Raw genomic sequence first — 19,560 nt, 5'->3', positions numbered from 1 at the left:
CAAATAAAAGCATTTTGTATAATATTTACCGCCTTCTTTTACATTAAAACATTATTACTTTTTACATCTTTATATCATATAAAACTTTACTATATTTAGTATTTAATGATGATTAAATTATTTAATTTAATATATTTATTTAATAATTATTAAAATTAAATAATTTAATGTACATAAATTGATTTAAATAAAAGTTGTTTTTAGTTAACAACTTTTTATTTTACTGAAAATTGTTAATTATTATGGTAAAGTTTAATATTTAATGTAACTTGAAAGATTTGTTTTATTTTACTATAAATATTACACGCTGATTTTATCTGTATCTTTTAATAACCAGTGGCAGATATTCTTACAATACTTAAACAGTTTACAAATTTTAATCACAACACCAATATTTTTTATTGCTATATGTATATTTTTATATGGCATCTCAAATGTGCAATGGAACAATATTTTTATTCATTTCACAATATAAGGTACAAAATCTGCACTTTTTTTTAAATATATACATATGTATTAATATTGTATATTGATATATTTAATCTTATTAATAAAAAATATAAATTCTAATCAATATATTTTTTAAATACAGGTGCAAAAAACTAAAGGCATGAATAATTTTTAAAATATATACTAAACATCTACAAAACACTTAATAACTTTTACTACGTGAAAGTCTTTTTAAATAAAATTTAATATTGTACAACCATTAACAGTGCGTTTCAAAGGGACACGGTCAATTGGGCGACGGCGATTGGGCGACGGTCAAATGGGCGATTCAAAATGGGCGACGGACAAATGGGCGATGGCCTTTTGGGCGACGGTCTTTTGGGCGATACAATAATAATGCATTACAAATAAATGTGTAGCAAATCATGATCCTATAATTAATTAAATAATTTACATAATTTAATACATATTAAAATATATATATACATATACGTACATACGAAAATATAAGTAATATTTTTTATAATAGAATTAAAAGATGAAAACATTATTCGGTCTAAACAAAATATAATATACCTACATAAGATATAGTATGTATATATTTACTTATCATTTGTGCTTATTTAATCATAAAATATCACTTAAACAGTTTGATTTTTTTCATTCAAGAATTTAAGAGAGTTACCCGATATCATAAAACACTTAAAGCACACGGCTTAAGTCGGTAATTTTATTATAAATACCTACCTGATAAATGTTCATAGTGGGCCCTTACGCGAATTTTTTTTATGTTTTGAGCCTTGGAAACTACTGTGAGAACAAGCTTTTGGAATTTCCAAAAATCGCATATTTTACCGTTATCTATTTTAAACTGGATAGAGTGGTTATATATAAATATAATAAGCTAGAACTAGCGCTGATAAATGTTTATCGTGGATTTTGCCCTTTCCGCGATTTTTTTTATGTTTTGAGCCTTGGAAATTAATGTGAGAATAAACTTTGGGATTTCACAAAAATCGCATATTTTACAGTTATCTATTTAAAATTAGATAGGGTAGTTATATATAAATATAAAAACCCATAACTAGCGCTCAGTATACTTTTGAATTTTGACTGAAAACATTCGAAAAAAGTTTCGTTGCGTCTTTGAAAATTATTTTTGTCGTGGTTTTAAAACACTTTGTCACAGTGTCATTGTGTTTTTGGTAAAAAATTCAGTACAGCAAGAAAATAAGTATGTGTCTTTATATTCACATGTGGGTTATATTATGTGTTATGTATAGATAATTGTTTTTTATAGATTATTGTTGAGAGCGACTAATTTGAGTTACCACAGTTTATATTCTTTATAAATGGATAATTCAGACATATTAAGTCAAAAAGACAAGGAAAAATATTTTTGGAATGGATATCTTTATGAAAAGAATAGACCAAAGAATTTTTATTAAAGTTTTGAGGTACAATAGAAAAAATATCATAGAATATTTACATGGTATTGCATATAATTATAATATGAGTTAATAATTTGAAAATAAAATTGTTTTTCATTTAATATACATTTTCGTTTTAATGTATATTTTATTTATATTCAAAATAAAGCAAAGCGTGCAAGTTTTTTTAAATTTCTGTCGCCCATATGACCGTCGCCTAAATAACCATCGCCCAATTGACCGTCGCCCAATTGACCGGAATCGCCCATTTGTCCGTCGCCCAATTGTCGCGTACCTGTTTCAAAAACAGACGATTGGAAGTATATAGCACTGGGGAAACGTAATTAAAATGATTATTTAAATCATTCAGTTTCACGGAATCCAATATATTGCGTTTCAAGGATCATCTGAAGATGATAACGGTATTTTTTTAAAGATAATCGAATTTCTCACATACTGAAGTTCGTTTGTAATTATATTATATATGTATATTACCTTCTCAAAACATAGCAGGAAAATATGTATAAATACAGGAACGTATTTTTAGTTTTCATAAATATAGATAAAGCCACATAAATATATATAGAACAGAAATATGATCTGACGTAATGTGATCTATGGTGTCAAGGATATGATAACGGCTCCAATATGTGAAAAAAACATAATGGTGCTCAAAACCGCATATTGTCTTTGCATCCGAGAACGGTGTTCGTTCGTGTTTCTCTCATACATTAAATTTAATGGTAAATGATGCAGCTACTTTTTGAGTAGAGGCAGTGACTTTTTGATATAATACAGGGTATTTACAATTTTTTCGCATCATCCACACAAAAATGGAATGTATTAAAAAACATATTGAAGGTTAAACCTTAATAATACTTGTGAATCCACCCGAATATTAGAATAGTTGAAAAATACGAATAATTGAAAACTCTAGTCACAACCATCGAGCCGACCCTACAGGTTACTATGTCTATATATTTAATGTCTAAATAAAAGTCAGATAATTTTTTTATGATGATGTCTAGTGACTATGATGGATAATGCAATATTTCATAGCCCAAGAGGATCAATAGTGTGACGTGTGTTTTCTCATTTGAATTGTTTGATAGAACATTGTAAGGACGATACATTACATTTCTTAGTGAATTTTATCGATTTATTGATAATAACTCTCAGCTGTAATGATTTCGCAAGGGTTAAAAAAGTTGTAGCGAATTTAAAATACATCACCATTATATTATACTATATTATTATGTAATATAGGTTTCATATTTTTTTTTGTGGTGTCTTTTTTATAAAACCGGAGTAGAAAACTGGTATCGAAATATATTATGAACGAAAATTTTCTATTTTCGGGATTTTATATGGTCATAAAAATATTTGAAAATCATATTTTTTTGTCACGAGTGCAATCAAGGAGTTGGCAGGTACAAACAGTCCTCGAAATCAACTCTTAACAATGACAGCTAAAAATGTCGTCAAATCGCGGTCAAGTGGCAGAGTTCGAGTATTACAAAAAAAAATGTTCGGCAGACACAAACAACTTTTCGAGTGCGCTCTCGACTGCTAAAATGTTTACCTTTCGGTAGCGAGCGAAGACAACGAACGACCCATGGGAGAGAGAAACCCGAGCCGAGTTAAGAGATAGAACGGGAGAGAGAGAAAGATCCCGCTGACGATTTGGAACGCGGCACATGACCGCCGCACGTGACTTTACCCGCTCGTCGGCCATTGTGTTGCGCGCCACTTCAGCTGAAAAATGAAAATGGAAAAGAGTTCGCGTGCCCTTTCATTCTAATGGCTTTGTGTAACTTTATACTGTGTTTTCGGCTAACACGTGTTCGGCGCGTTGATTTACGTGCCTCGCGTATCGGACGAAAGCGTTCACGTACTGCTACTTATTTTTACAACCATATCAGCTGTTGGCGATCATCTAGCCTTTGTTTACAAAAGGTATTGACAACAGAGATCAACTTCAAAGCTGAGTGGATATACAGGACTCACCAGAAAAAATGTATTGAAATATTATCCAAGTGGTTACGTTCAAGCACACACATTCATCTTATATTAAGCAATAGTTTGCTTCTATTGTAGTTTGTCAATATAGTTGAGTGCACTTTACTTTTCAAGTATTTTCAATGCTATAACAAGTATTCATACATAAATATTAAAATATAGACGATAAATCTAGCTCTATCGCTCAGTTTTCTTCACAAGTATTCAAACATTGTTCTTCAGATTATTGACAAACACGATATTTTACATATCAATCTCTGACTGAATGGGTAGTTTCCCCATCTTTTATTATTGAGGTGTATTATTGTCGGCTGTGATTTATGTGGAGCAGCTGGGATTTATAGAGATGTTCTCTGAATGATCCGTTGATGTCTCACGTGTCGTTGCAGTCTCGTGGCTCGTCTCTGGTTCTGTGACTGTGGCGTCTGCGTGTCGCTCACTGTTTCTCTCCCATTATGACCATGTGTCACATACTTTACAATGCTGGTTCAATACAGCTCTGGCGAATTGCAGATTAGGACGTTTGTAATTCAATTGCATAGCTTCATGAACACTTACGAAATGTGTCACGTCTTAAAATATAAATATTTCAGATCTAGATACTCCGGTGATCGGTATTCAAAAGGTAGAAGAATAATAAGTTTATGTACGAGGGGAGACCCAAAAATAACGAGACTTTTCTAATATTTTTACATCAAATTTTGTTCACCTTTAAAGTACTCTCTATTAACTAATATGCACTTGTACAAACGGTTTTTTCATTGTTTAAAACAGTTCTGGAACTCACATAATGTATTTTATATCTTTTAGGTATATTTTAATCCCTCCAGCGATTTTTTCCTTACCTTTTCCACGATCCCAAAACGTTTTCCTTACATGTCTCTTTAGCGTCTAGTGAACAAAAACAAGTCACAAGGGGCCAGGTCAAGTGAGTAGGGTGAGTGAATAATCACTATCATTTCGTTTTTGCTCAAAAACTGCCTCACAGACAACGCGGTGTTAGCCGGTGCGTCAATCTTCTGTGCGCCAAAGATCTACCCTTTTATTCCTGATGCTCTCTCTCAACCTTTTCAATACCTCCATGTAGAAGTGTTGGTTAACTACTGTTTAGCTAGAAGGAACAAACTTTGCGTGCGCAACGCTTCTGGCATTAAATAAAACAAAGGAGCATTGCCTTGATGTTTGACTTCATCTGACGTGCTTTTTTCTGATGAGAAGAGTGAGCCGTCTTTCACTGACTTGATTGTTGCTTGGTTTCTGGATCATCACCGGTAATAACCTTGTAAAAAAATCTAGGTCTTCTTTTAATTAATTTTTCAACTCATGACAGGCCTGGAGGCGACGCTCTCTTTGATCCTCAGTGAAGAGACAGAGAACAAATTTGGCTGCAACTCATCTCATATGCAAAACCTGGAGTATAGTTTTAAATTATACTCCATAACATTCTAGGCATATCAAAAAGTCGATCAATTGTTTGCCAATATTTTTACGAAAGTGTTTTTTTTTAGTGTTACCGTCAGTTGAAGAAGTTCAGGGGCGCACGGAATGTTCTTCAATTTGTCTTCAATTGTAATTTCGCCCCTTTTAAGCCGCGAAAACTAGTCGTAAACCAAAGCTTCTCTTGAAGCATCATTCTTGTAAGCTGTTTGAAGCATTACAAGAATTTCCGCGGCCGTTTTCAACCAACATAAAATAACATTTTACCGCCGCGCGTTGGTTTCGAGCGTCAGCCATCTCACGTTTTCACTACGTGGAAAAAAGTTGTTATGGTAAAAAATTGCTACGCACGAACGGGTGCTCTCACGACGACGAAACTTCGCATACTGACTCATACTGGCTCCCTCTACAAGACTCCATCACTTTGATTAACATTACTTCTCTCCACAGCACGAGTCTCGTTATTTTTGGGTCCTCTTTCGTATTGTTTAATTATTATTTTATATCTAAATTATAACAAACTGGCAGGTAGCTAACACCTTCACATACTTTTAAATTTTTATAAAAAAGCTTAGATACTTTTTATAGGCCAGCGCTGTCTGCTTTAACTCGAGCTTTTCTCAGCATTTATCTTGGTACATATCATAAATGATATATAACGCGATAAAATATGTACTTTTATTTAATTTGACGAACTACGTCAATGTTTTTCTTTCGCAATGTCTACGGAGACAATTAACGCATTTTACAGCGGCACACAACCTTTTTCTCGCCCATCGTAGCGCACTTTCACTTTTACAGCGCCCTAAAGTTGAGCTTTTCGCCGATCGTGCGCAAGTGGCCGCGCGTAAAAATACGTTATATTTTCACCGTTTTATAATGCACCGCGATAAATCGCGAAATGACGTCCGCGTGCCGCGCGTTTACGACCTCGCAAACAAACGATTATTGCCTTGCAATTTCTTTAAACGCTTATATAAAAATATTTCATTCCGAGCGACGCGCCACTGCCGCGTGTCAGCGGCGGCCCGTGATTTATGAGTTGTTATTATATTTTGGATATTGCAAAGTGTGATTCTTACTTAAGGTCAAACCTATTAGTCACGTGACTTTTTAACTTATAGTATAAATGTTCGCAACTAGACATTTTGTTTTTTCGATGATTTTCATTTCTCAAAAAATGAGAAATCTCGACTGCACTTCTTAAATATTGATGTATGAAAAAATGTATGTTATACAATAAAATATTGCAGATGCATTATTACATATTATTCTTAAAATATTCTTATTCTTAATATAATTAAAAAACACATGCAATATAAAGTAGAATCTAAGACACTCGTTTTTTTTTGTTAAAAAATTTCCTCTCGTTTTGTGTTTATGTTGGTTTAATCGACAACAAGGCTTTGAATAGGACTGTAAATTATTTTTTACTTCTATCTCCATTAATCCGTAAGATGTTGGTTTTCTTACACTACTCTCTGTAAGGCTGAAAGAAATTTCTTTCTCTAATTGTCGCGCTAATGATCAATTTTAAATTTATTAAATAGATTCTATTGATTTAATAGAGACGCGATTAAATAATTTGCGAAAAATTTCTTTCTCATTTTACATATTTCTGCTTTTAAAGAATAACTAAAGAATATTTTTTTGACTAGTGAAAGATTCTGGATTTTGCAAACATATAATTAATGACATTAATGTCTGGTCTTCTTAGTTATATAATGTTTCTTTAATTGCCCGTTGAAATTTCGAGCTTATCTCAGAATTGATATTTAATTACAGCTGTTGCTATTTTACAAAAACAGCACAAAAAACTTTTTGGATTATCGAAAAAATAAAAATAGCTGTAAATCAAGAGCGGGTTCTTAGATCACCAAAGCAAAAATAAATACACCGGCCGGTTAGAGTAATAGATAGCAAAAATTTGTTGGGCATTTAAATATGCACTAAGGCGAGTTCGAGTGTTAAAAATTTGTTAAACATTTTTTTGTTATTCCCAGAGCCTTATCACCCCACCTTCCAAGAAGTATGCATATTAGGCACGAACCCGCCATTATTTATGCAGACAAAAGGGCAGTGGTTGTAAACCTTGAAAAAAATATGTTATATAAAAAATGCTTTAAAAGAATTCTCTGTTTGCCATTTTACTCGAACAACCTTTGGTTTTTTAGTGATTTTTGATGAGCTGACTAAAATGTAACCAAAATGTTATTCTGGGTTGAGATCAAAAAGGCTTGGTTATAGACAAAAGTACGTTGGTTATAATAAAAGTTTTACTTATATTTTAATCATTAAAATGTATTACTATTACTAAAGTTCATATAGTTACAAAATACAGGGCGCGCTTACGAACACGCCTAAAATCCGTTACGTCAGTGTTACCAAAGTGCCGCCAAGTTTTGACCATAATGAATCTAAAGAAATATTTATATATAAATATAAATAGGCCCCCAACAATGTCTTATAATAACTAACAACGCCATATAAAACATCATCACTTTAAATGGTTTTTAAACCATTTAAAGTATTTGCATGTCTGCGTTCTGATTATGTTTTGAGAATTAAATAGTAAAGCAATATTAAAAATTCTAAAAATATACATTACTGATTTATAAACTTACCATTGAAAATAAACGAATGTCCTTTACATATGTTTTGATATGTGATATAAAGTATTAACTTAGGTTTTACCATTTTGTGAGCTTCAAAATGTACAAATACTTTTTTATAGTTAAATAATGCGAATAAACAAGTCGAATGCTTACAAACATTATTGATTCGATTCAAAATAAGAAAATATACTCACATATGAAATATATTACATATTATACAAATAAAGCTGAAAATAAATTTCGGGAACAATATTATTTGGAGTATGGGTATCAGAATGGATGTTTTTCATAATAATTTGCAATATACCAAAGTAAATTAATAAAATGGCATTTAGTATTATTAATATTAGAGTAAAACCACATCAATAGACTATAAAGCGTTTTAGAATTCAAATCAGATTCTCGGACTCTAGTGTCTTTTCCAACTTTTCCATTTGCCCATATCTACCTTCGCGGAACAATATCCAACTCCATTATCTCTTCTGCTCGGTTCTTTCTCTTTTATAGAGCAATAAAATAATTGATGTGTTTATCCACACCTTAACTCACCGTCTCCAAAATGTCTGCTTAGGTGAGAAGAAGCGTCTGGAGCAATCAAAAAATTTTAATGCGCCTTTCGAGCTAGCGCCTTCCTAATTGGCCACCGAATCTCTTAAAACGTGTAATTTCGCCATTAAAATTTTCGCAAAAGTGTTAAATAATAAGTCCGTTTCCCGCACCGCTTATAAATTATAACGAAGCGTAATGATACGTCTGAATTGGGTTTTTTCTTCGCCAACGCCGCCCCTGGATCGTAGTAGCAGAGGGCGCACTTTTTATTTATCCGATTATTTTTACGATCCACTGTAACTTTCGCTATCATCACGCCCTGCTCGTCTTTAATCAGCTTAAAAGTTTACCGACCCCCGTTAACGGGTACATGGTGCCGATGTGTGTGTATCAGGGGTACTGAAACTTTTTCTAAACAAAAAATGTGAATAACATGTATAGAAAGATTTTTTTTTGGTGTAGAAGTGAAAATTTGTTTTTTCAACCTCCGGGGTTTTAAAAATACAAAAAACATAGATTTGTAAAGTTTCTTCTATACAGCGCTTATGCGAGAGGATCAACTAAATCCCTAGGGTTTAAAAAGGTGCCTTAAGCGTTGAAGCGATAAAGAGTTGAGTATAAATATAAATTGCACGCTAAGCCCAAAAAGGGACGTAAAAATATGAATTCTAACTTCAAGGATTGTATTTACAGTTTTCTTAGTACAAGTAAAGATATTCATATAAATATTATCCAATTAAACAAATGTGTGAATGTATATTACCAGTGTTATATTTTCACTGCTATAAATATAATTTTACTAATTCAGCCAGTTAAAATATATCAAACAATTCATTTACAAGTTTACTGCTCAGTATAAGTAAAATTGTATTTTTTTACAAAAAAAAATGATCTGGTTAATATTTCTGAGAATATCTATATGATATAAAAATATAAAATACCCTTACAATTACACATCGATTTATTATACTGTATATATATTATATCTGCCCCTATAGAATCCTTAGTTGCAACTCCACATATTCGTCTATGGTTGTTTGCTTTTTTAATATTCTTATCAAAGTATATTTCGTCCTATCCAGTTACGCTCCAACTAGTTCCCTGTCTCAATATCTACGTAAACTTGTGTACGTCTTTCCCTCAGCGAGTACACACTCGTAAAGAAACTTTGCGGAAGATGATATTCAAAAGAAAATTAATGATAATTAAAGAAGAAGTGAAATGTTTTAGCTGCAAAAAATAATGGCCCTGTTCTCTGTGAGATCGCGGCGAGAACTCTTTGCGAAACTTTTCCGTTTTTTCCCCTCATTCTTTTTCATCCAGAACAAGGCCAACTTTTCAATCCGCCTTATCCAATGGAAAATATTGGGGTGGTTTCTACACCGAACCACCACCGTTACCACCACCCGTTTTCCGACAATAATTAATATCTTCGATTGAATTTGCTTCTGAAAGACAGTTCTATTTTAAAGCTTCCAGAAAATTTTAATGCGAAGAAATCGATACTTTAAGTTTGCGTACACTATACAGCTACCACAGACTAGTTTTCATTTAATTTTAAATCATCAATAACGACGATAGAAACCTACTCCGTGCTATAAGTTTAAGTGCATATAAAGACGAATTCTCGGAAATGTTTGCTCAAGTTGTTCGTCGTTTTGATACAAAGCACTTTTAAAGCACACTTAAATAAAGTCGCTCTTTTCGTTGTTTTAGAACTTAAAATTATAAATATCAAAGAATTGAGTTTAAGCAATAAATGTAATAAGGACAAATCTAAAATAAGTCAAAAATATGATATATTTATCAGATCAACAATTTCAAAGTACAACATTTTGTGCAAAATATGTCTATTGCTTTTGAGTTTATATATTTGATGATATAGTTTTTATTTAATGATATCTTAGATGACATATAGTAAGCTATAAATTTGTAAGTTATATAAATAAACGTATTATAAAATCAAAGTTTTCATAATTTTTATTCACCTGTAAATTTAACCAGCATGATAGACGATAACCAACTGAAAGACCTGGATTGCAAATCCTACATGGACATTAGCATTTTTCAATTTCTATCATGTCTGAGAGATCGAAATTTGTGATTAAAATATAATTATAATTTTGATCAAACAACATAGATTATCACCTGGATTTTCCTAATCTCACGGATAAAAATCGTAACGAATAATTAAAATTAAATCAAGTCGTACATATTAGGTATTGAAAATATTTTATATATATTTCAATAAATTAGAAAAAAAAACAAAGTTCATATAATTTTTATTTATAGCATCGACACAGTTTTGATCGCGATAACTATTTATTTTAAATTTCATACATCTAGAGTTGTCAACTTATTCACGTCCACCATGGATATAGTAATTATAAAGACAGTTTATTTCTTATTAAATATATTGTGAAAATAATTTTTTTCAATACTAATAATTATTTTTTACAAAGCTTTTTAATGAGCCAATTTATGTAAAAAATAATTGAGTGGCACTCAAATAAATATTAATAATCTGATTTTTTTTCCCAAATTTTACTTCAACGTTTACTGCACTAATTCCTTAATTTACGAAAATCTTAATCCGTTAGAAATGTACAGTAAATTAAAAAAAAACAAATAATTTTTTTTTTTTATTTTCTTTAGCTATTTTATATAGTGAGATATATAATTAATAATATTTTTAATGAAGCAAATTTTTTTTTATAATACGCTAAAATATAATTTCTTTCTGCTATATAACCTTCTCTCACCCCTCGTTTTTTTAAATTCTATTACTATTGGCTTTGCTTTAAAATAGTCCGATAGCTCATTTTTAATATAGTTTGCATTTTAATTTTTTTTCATTTAGGATTTTTTGCATCGATTAAAATAAATGGTAGCAAGGTCTAAAGAATAAGGTGAATAAGATAAAAACCTTCTTGTCAAGCTACTTGATTTTTCGTTACATAAATACGCGCATTGTCATGTTGTACAGCTATTTGATTTCTATTGACAAGTACAGATCTTCTTTTAAAAAAAATGTGCAAACTATTTAAAAGTTTCGTAATGCACAATAGTGAGCCAAGGCTTCAAGTCAGGTTTTGTTACTTCACCTTTAATAACCACTGTCTTTTACGATGACTGTTGTCGTACAATACCCATTTATCATCTTTGGTTATCAAACTTCATGATCAAGAAGCTATTGAGATATGCAGTTACACATTGACATATTTTCTTCGTTCCATTTATGGAAAACCCATACACCTTGTCCCAAATCTTTCCCAATCTTCTTTATGCGTCTATGTACTATTAAATTGAACTGGTTAAATTTCTCTACCAGCTGATACAAATTTTTGCTATGATTTGCTTCCATTTCTGCAGCCAGAACTATTCTTGATATCATAATTTCCCGTTCGATTTTTATTTGTGATATAACAAAATATGTACTAAGGTGTTAATAATGACAGCATGTTAAAACCTTAATTAAAAAAAAAATACTTAATAATAAACAATATTATAATATGTTATATAAAACATTAGATACATGCAAAATATATATATATATATATATATATATATATATATATATATATATATATATATATATATATATATATATATATATACAATATTAAAGATAATCACATCAATTTTATACAAATATATATTTCAAGTTTACTTTACATAATGAGACATTTATATTTGTGAAAATATACGGAATAATAATATTAATATCACTAAAAAACAAACTTTTATCAGTTAGTGACTTTTATATTAATGTACATATTTTATTTTACAATAAAAATGAGCATTTGCGAAATAGTTTTTTAATTAAATTATTATACAATATAATATATTTTTAACATAATTGTATTTTATATTTTTGTATATGTATATTTTTTAAAGACGAAAAAATTTGACCTTTAGTTAAAACCTAAGCAAAAATAAATTATTATTTACCTTTGGAAAGTACATTTCTTATCAAAACGCTGCTTATATTTCTTTATCAGTAGGCGGGGATGTAGATGAAGATCACTTATCTTGAATGGGTTTCGCATAGCTGATGTACTATTTTTTCATATTAGGCACGCCTGGAAATAAAATGTGATTCTCAGTAAATCCACAAATTGAAGTCGACATTACAAATCCATGTTGTTTTATCCGTTCTTGGAAAATTATATAAAGACATTCCAGGTAGGCAATAACAAGGATTAAAATATATCAGGAAATGATTCTGCGTTACTAAACTATTTTTGCTAATATTTTACAATTATTATAGAAGAAATAGATTTGATAATAAATACCGGTATTTCGTAATTTGTTACAAGCCAAGTAAATCATAAAATTATCTACATATTTTTTTTAACCAGGTATCTGTTCCCTCCGTTTTTCCTTAAGGTGTACACGCACGGTTGATTTACGAAGCAACACCGGTGATTAATGCCGCAAATGGCGGTGCATTTTTGCACAGCGTGCTCCCTTTTCAGAGCGCCGTAGGACGTTTGCTAATTTATGACTTCAACAAAAGCCTTCCGTCTGGTGGGTTAAGTTTTTACCGAGTCGAAGTTTAAGCGCCGCCGAAATTTTCCAGCCCCGAGGCACTTTTCCAACGATCCGCTTTCCATGCAAATACGAGAGACGAAAAGCTCCCTTTGCGATGGTCGACTCTTAAATATGCGAAGCCATTTTTTCATAATACAATATATTATGAAGTTTATAAATGTATAATTTGGCGACGAAGACCATTTATTAAAAATTAAAAAACGGCCAAAGTTAACGCATTTAGCAGTAGAATGACGCGAACGAAAATGTGACGCATTCACACTTTATTATTTTAAGCTTCAGTCATTTACTATATCACTTGGACAATACTCATATGTATTTATTATTTTATCTAAAAGCTTAATAGCTTTACATTTTTATACATTAAATTAAATTAAATATATTCAACTTATTATTTGTCCTAATTAAGTTATAAAATGTATTGTACTTAACACTCGAGTTTATATCACCTCTAGTTATTTTTCAATACTAATTAAAACTATTGAAAATAGATTTAACAAATATGTGTAATTTTATATATTAGTTAATATTATGTCTTTAAATACAGTACTAAAAATATATACAGATGCTTCAAAGCATTGACTTATTTTTGTTGTGGTGAATAAGTTACGTTGTAGTTGAATCATACTATTTTTATTATAATAAAAACATATATTGTTGTCATATATAAATACTTTTCAATATAAAAATGTATCTATCGTAAGCTAGAAAAAATGCGTACTTATTTAGTTCAAAATCTAATTAGTCTTAGAGAGTTTGTATTGCTAACTTCCATCTTCTGAAACCTCATCCCTTTAAATGTCATTTTCAGTCTGGAAAATTGCACAAAAACATATCTGGAGAGTAGGGGACTACCGAAGCTGTCAAATGGATTTTCAGACAGATTTCCCTCTGGTCATGAGAGAAATCTCGGGTCGAATTTGCCGCAAAAGGGCGCATCATCAATTTTACTGGAACAAACAAAACTCCCATTCCAATCTTAATCCATCTATTATTCTGCGATCTTCTAACATTAACCACCGTACTCTCTCGATTGCTACGGAAATTTTGGTAGTTAAACCAATCTTTAATCTTAATCAACAATTATCAGCTCAACACTACTAGAAACGCATCATAAGCATATATTCCGACTATAGTAAAAAATAAAATCTTAATAAAAATTCACTTAGTAATATAATTTTAGTTGTTAATTGTAGCTAAAATATGTTACACTATTTCAATTTGTTATATAAGTCCACAAAGAGAAATGAGCTTACCTTGCAAAACTCTTTTACCTTTCAAGTCTCATAAGTTTTACCTTCTGCTTTTGAATTTATTCAACGTTTGATTTTTATAACAATAAAAGATCGTAGACAATTTTCAGAGCCCTTATATTTTATTTTTGACTACAAAGAACATGATTTTAATTAGCCCTTTACAATTATTTTTTCATGGCACTCCTGATCTCGATTGACGATTCAAAATGTAAATAATTGCTCTTTCTGGTGTAAGCTGTTAATTATATCGAAAAAATATAAGTTGATATTTTTTAAAAATATATCTAGACTAATATAGTTGATACTGTTTGTTTTTTATTGCGAAGAATATGCATTTCTAGAAAAGATAACAAACAATAAAAAAGTTTTAATGGAGTTTTGGATTGTAGAAGCGCCGGACTGAAAACAAATTTGTTTCACTGCATGAGCAACAAACGTAAATTTTACGCTAAATTATGTATATTTGGCGAATACTCATCTCTTTTATTTTAACCCAATTTTATTGGTCCAAATCCTCTTCGATCAGCCACCCTCTTATAACGACCCTGTGCCACCGCACGGCGTATAATATACGTACACATAAATACACATCAACCCTACTATGACCCAGTTTCCCTACCACCCCACGAGCATTATCTCACTGCTGATGGAATAGGTTTAATTGGCTGGATGTAAAGTTACCCCATGCGACAGATGGTGTCTCAACTTATTAACGCAGATCAACCCTACTCTGACCCTAGACTTTTACCGCTTCATCCGCGCTGTTTCCAATACCCGTTAACCTTTTCCGCCTGAAAGCTTCCGAATGTAGAACATGTATACACTCATGAGGTATATTTATTTAAGAGCAACAAACTAAGGATACGAAGGTCATGCAAAAATTACATATTTAAGAACTATAAATATTTTATAAATTAATTTGGTATTAAATTAAAAGAATGGCTGGTTACTACATATATTTACTACATTTAAATATAACAGAAACGTTTGATATAGATCTTAATATAAATCGTCTTCCTATTACTATAATGACACACAGTTATTTAAAAAATCACTGATAAAATATATTAAAGCATCACAAATGCGATATATTTATAAATTACAAAATCATTTTTATTATTGTTTCAGGCGCTGGGGAGTCGACCACTGCTACCTTCGACTTGTTGGACTCTTCCTCCTGTCATGACATGGACCTGTCGCCACAGTTACCATCGGACGCCTTTCACGCTTCAGACACGTCCAATAGTCCTGGTCAAAATGAACAGGATCTAGGTAATTAACGCTCCGATGCTAATTCGAAACAGCACAGTCGGTGTAAACTTGTGCAAACTCGTGCCGTATTCAGAAACATGCAATTAAAACATGAATGCTCAGTTCGGATCTTGTTTGTATCATCTCTCTATCCGGTGGTTGTTTCCAACCAGAATTGCGCTTGTTCAACAATTGAGACTTTAAACAGGACAGGAGTATGTTTCAATGTTTAATCAAGTTGTAATAAATTCGCTGAATTCGTGAGGTGATATTGTATTACAGTAAATTCATGACCGCAGCATGTGCCAATTATGGTTTATGAGAATTCACACACGTTGTTAAAACGTATACTTGTGTAAAGAGATTATCATGGAGTTGTTTATAAATTGATTATCTTGATATTTTGGAGCTAGGATTATAGTATGCTATATATTTACAATAAAAGGGTTTGGTCTATGAACATCTTTTGCCCAGAATTAAAATTATTTTCTGTTTATATTAAAAATATATTTTTGCTACAAGTGTTTATTTTTTGTTGTTGATATACAAAACTTTATTTTTCTACTACCTTCTTAACAGCCCTAACATCATAGAACTCTTGCGATTGCGCCCAATGTGCGAAGAATTTACACAGCTATAAATCTACTTTTTTTGTCTTAGTAGATGATATTTCTTAATGATGAAATAAATGTAGAACAATTCATAATTTTAGACAAAGCTCACTAACAGTTTGTGTATGTATGTGTGATGAATGTTTGCAACACAACATTAAATAATAAGTACTACATAGAAAATTGAAGTAAAAAATTAGCATAAAAGTTTCTGACAGAAAAGTGTGAAACTGACAACTTTAATTTTAGCAAAATTAAATATTCTTCCAAATAGCAAAATTAATTTTATGCTATTTAGTTACGTTTGTTTATATTCTTTATTTCAGGAGACGGTTCAGCAAATAGTAGATTCGCATCCAGAAGACTTCGATCAAAAGCTACATCTCCAAGTCGACAAGGGCCACAACAGTGTCAGGTAGTTATTTTTATTTTTATAATTAGTTTTAAAAAGAGGTGAATTAAACAAATTACTTCTTATTTAATACTCTTTTTATGTCTCTAAATATAAATATCACAGTCGAAATATAGAAATGTATGAAGTTGCTGGATCAACCAGTAAATTCCAATCGCGATGAATCCCGAGAAGTTTTCGTTTAGTGAAAAATAGTTGCATATATTTTTTGCCATCTCCTAATTTCTTAACACGTTAGGATTATTTAGTATGGAAATTTGATCTAGTGAAAATTTTAAAACCTGCGTGATATCACACAAACATTTTTTTTATCTTTTGCAAAATTGTGCGTTATCATAAAAAATCATAACAAACTTTTTGTGGCTTATTTCTTTAATAGCTTTTTTTAGTTGCATCGATAAGAAGGATATTCCACAGATCCTAAAAAATTGTGACACTCTTTGTGGCACTATGATTCTTACTTAAGCCCAGTTTCATAATGATGATATATTTTTTTGTTGTCAATAACAATTTTTAACAAAGAGTCGTCCACATCTGCTTAATTTGGCTCTCAAATTATTTCAAACTAGCGTAATAATTCTAGACTTTTGTCATTAAATGCTGTACTTATAAAATCTTCAGATTCTTAAGAAAATATTCCTTTATGATATTTGCAGGATATATTTTTGTATTAATTTTTCTACTTTGTAGATATTAATCTTTATGACTGCATTAACAAAAATTATAATTTGACTTTCATCTTCCAAAGAAGTTAATGTTCAATGAGTTTATGACTTTTGATCTGAATAATTTTCTCAGGCAACTAACATTTAAGGAACTAAAATAATATTTCAAGAGCAACTAAATTACAACTCTCTATTTAATTTTATTTATGGTAAAATCTGGATTGTTGTATTCAATTATTAAATACTTTAAAATGACTTATCCAGTTGTTATAAGATTTAACTAATGGTTATATTATCAGTTTCTTTTTTAAAATGTTTGAGTCTTACTTTTATATTAAAAATTAAAAATATACCAACATATTTTATATTTAGCTTCTTGAGCTGTAAAGTAAAAATTAAGAAAAAGTTAACTAAATTAATTAAAAGACTAATTTTTCTAATTATTCTCAAAATTTAAATTAAAAATACTGATTGTTTCAATGTTTTGAATTGCTCAATGAATCACAGAAAAGAGTTATAAATTAGTAAAAGTCGTGCTTCAGACTGCAGTAATAATTATATTCACGAGAGGAAAGATACTGTTTTGTATTACTAATAATAATACAAATATCTATCTGAGGCTGTAAAGAAAGACGGCTGCAACATATTCATGCATACAACATCTACCCATCACACTCCTCAGTCGGATCCTTCATCTGAAGTTACATTGTTATTTATTCATACACCCAAGTTGGTCCTGCATAATATGTTGGCTTTTCAATGATGCATTTGTGTACCATTTTCTTCTTTACTGACTACCATATCTTTGATCTATGTAATAATAGAGAAAATATTTAATTCATTAAATTATTCAATACTTTCTTTTAAGAATGGCCTTCAGATCTGATTGAAAAATAGCACCAGTAGTCACTCAAATATAAATACACTACTTCTAAATTTATAAAAACTAAAAAAAAATTACTTTACAGAAATTTGAAGAACCACTGATAAGTAATTTTTTTAGGGAATAGTTTAATAAATATACAAATATATATTATACGCTTTATTCGCTCATCCATGAGTAAAAAAACTTCTTAAAATGTACCCTGTAATGTTTAAAATCTAGATTATTTTATATTTACACATGATAATGTTTAGAAATCACATTTATATATTTTATTAAAATATATGTATGTTGTGTAAAATTATTCATCATATGAGTGATAGCTAATAAAGGTCTCTAATTTTCTCCATCATTCAATTAGAGCGAATTTTGCCGTGATCATAAATTTTTCATACCACTTACACGGGTCCGCTTTTCCGATCGCTGAAAATTTACAACCTCATTTCCCATCGTTTGCATGGCGCTCTCTGAAGTCGTTCGTTTTTATTACCCTCAGTGCTGGCTCGAAAAACTGACCACAAATCAAAAATATTTCAACTTGGTCTTCAAGTTGGAAAACTAACTTGCTCTCTAAATATCGCGACTGTTATTTTAATTATCTGACTCCCTGCGCTCTTCGTTTGAATATCGTCGATTAAAATGTTATTTTCGGACAATACATAATCTTCAATTATATAAAATTTATAGTACCACACCCGCCCCGTTATATGATCATAATCAAAAGCTAAAAGCCCACCCGGGGGATGTTAAAATAATCATGCTTTTCATTTTGATTTACTGGTTTCGCGGCGAAGGCTCTCGAGAGCTTAACTGTCAGTGTATGTTTTTAAGCAACTGTGGTACGTTATTAAAAAAAATACCATTTCTTATTAGATTTATACGAGTGAGTTTCTTTTTTTGTTACGTTATACAACTTTGCGCAATCCAGTTGTCCAGTTTATCGAAAAACGCGAGACTGGAAATTTCTTCTCGCCGACAAAGGACGTTAATCTCTCTGTGAAGTAATCAGATTTACGTCCCCTTTTATATTCGTCAAAAAATATTATACAATATATAACGCTAACAAAACCATGGCCAGCGCAAAGTGTAATACAGCATAAAGGTCGTGCTCCCATTTATTCTGAAATATCTTAGGACAAAGGATTAAATCGCCTCTTTCTTAGCACAGCGGTAATCTCGAAATTTAACCGATTTATCTTATGTACATTTGAATTAATCTTGAGTTATACTTTAATTCTTATAAATATATATGTTAGAGTTTTTCATTTTAATTTTAATTTTATATAATACAACAACTAAGACAAAGATTACTTGTTTCTTTAGAAAAGATAAAATGTAATTAAATTAAAAAGTAATTTTATTTAATAACAAAAAAAAACTATTAAACTATTATATACTTAAAGTTTTGTATTGTTTTCTAATAATAAA

At 30.6% G+C, this 19,560-nt stretch overlaps 1 protein-coding gene across 10 annotated transcripts in view; it reads left to right on the top strand.

The window, feature by feature from the left end:
* The window catches only part of LOC148232254 (uncharacterized), a 325,652-nt gene that overhangs the window by 250,317 nt on the left and 55,775 nt on the right, over positions 1–19,560 (top strand). For all 10 annotated transcript variants that reach the window (XR_015810691.1, XM_088192429.1, XM_088192431.1 and 7 more), the window contains 2 exons: positions 15,439–15,582; positions 16,499–16,587. Coding sequence is in view for 9 of the 10 variants with exons in the window: in XM_088192429.1 (XP_088048555.1) it covers positions 15,439–15,582; positions 16,499–16,587 (233 nt within the window). In the remaining variant the exon portion in view is untranslated. The remainder of the gene's footprint in view (positions 1–15,438; positions 15,583–16,498; positions 16,588–19,560) is intronic.

This window comes from Plectrocnemia conspersa, unplaced genomic scaffold (assembly GCF_051122295.1).
Source record: "Plectrocnemia conspersa isolate PC_06_02 unplaced genomic scaffold, ASM5112229v1 ptg000009l, whole genome shotgun sequence".
Taxonomy (NCBI): Eukaryota; Metazoa; Arthropoda; class Insecta; order Trichoptera; family Polycentropodidae; genus Plectrocnemia; species Plectrocnemia conspersa.
Note: the sequence above shows the minus strand (reverse complement) of the source record. Positions and strands in the feature narration are given on the sequence as shown.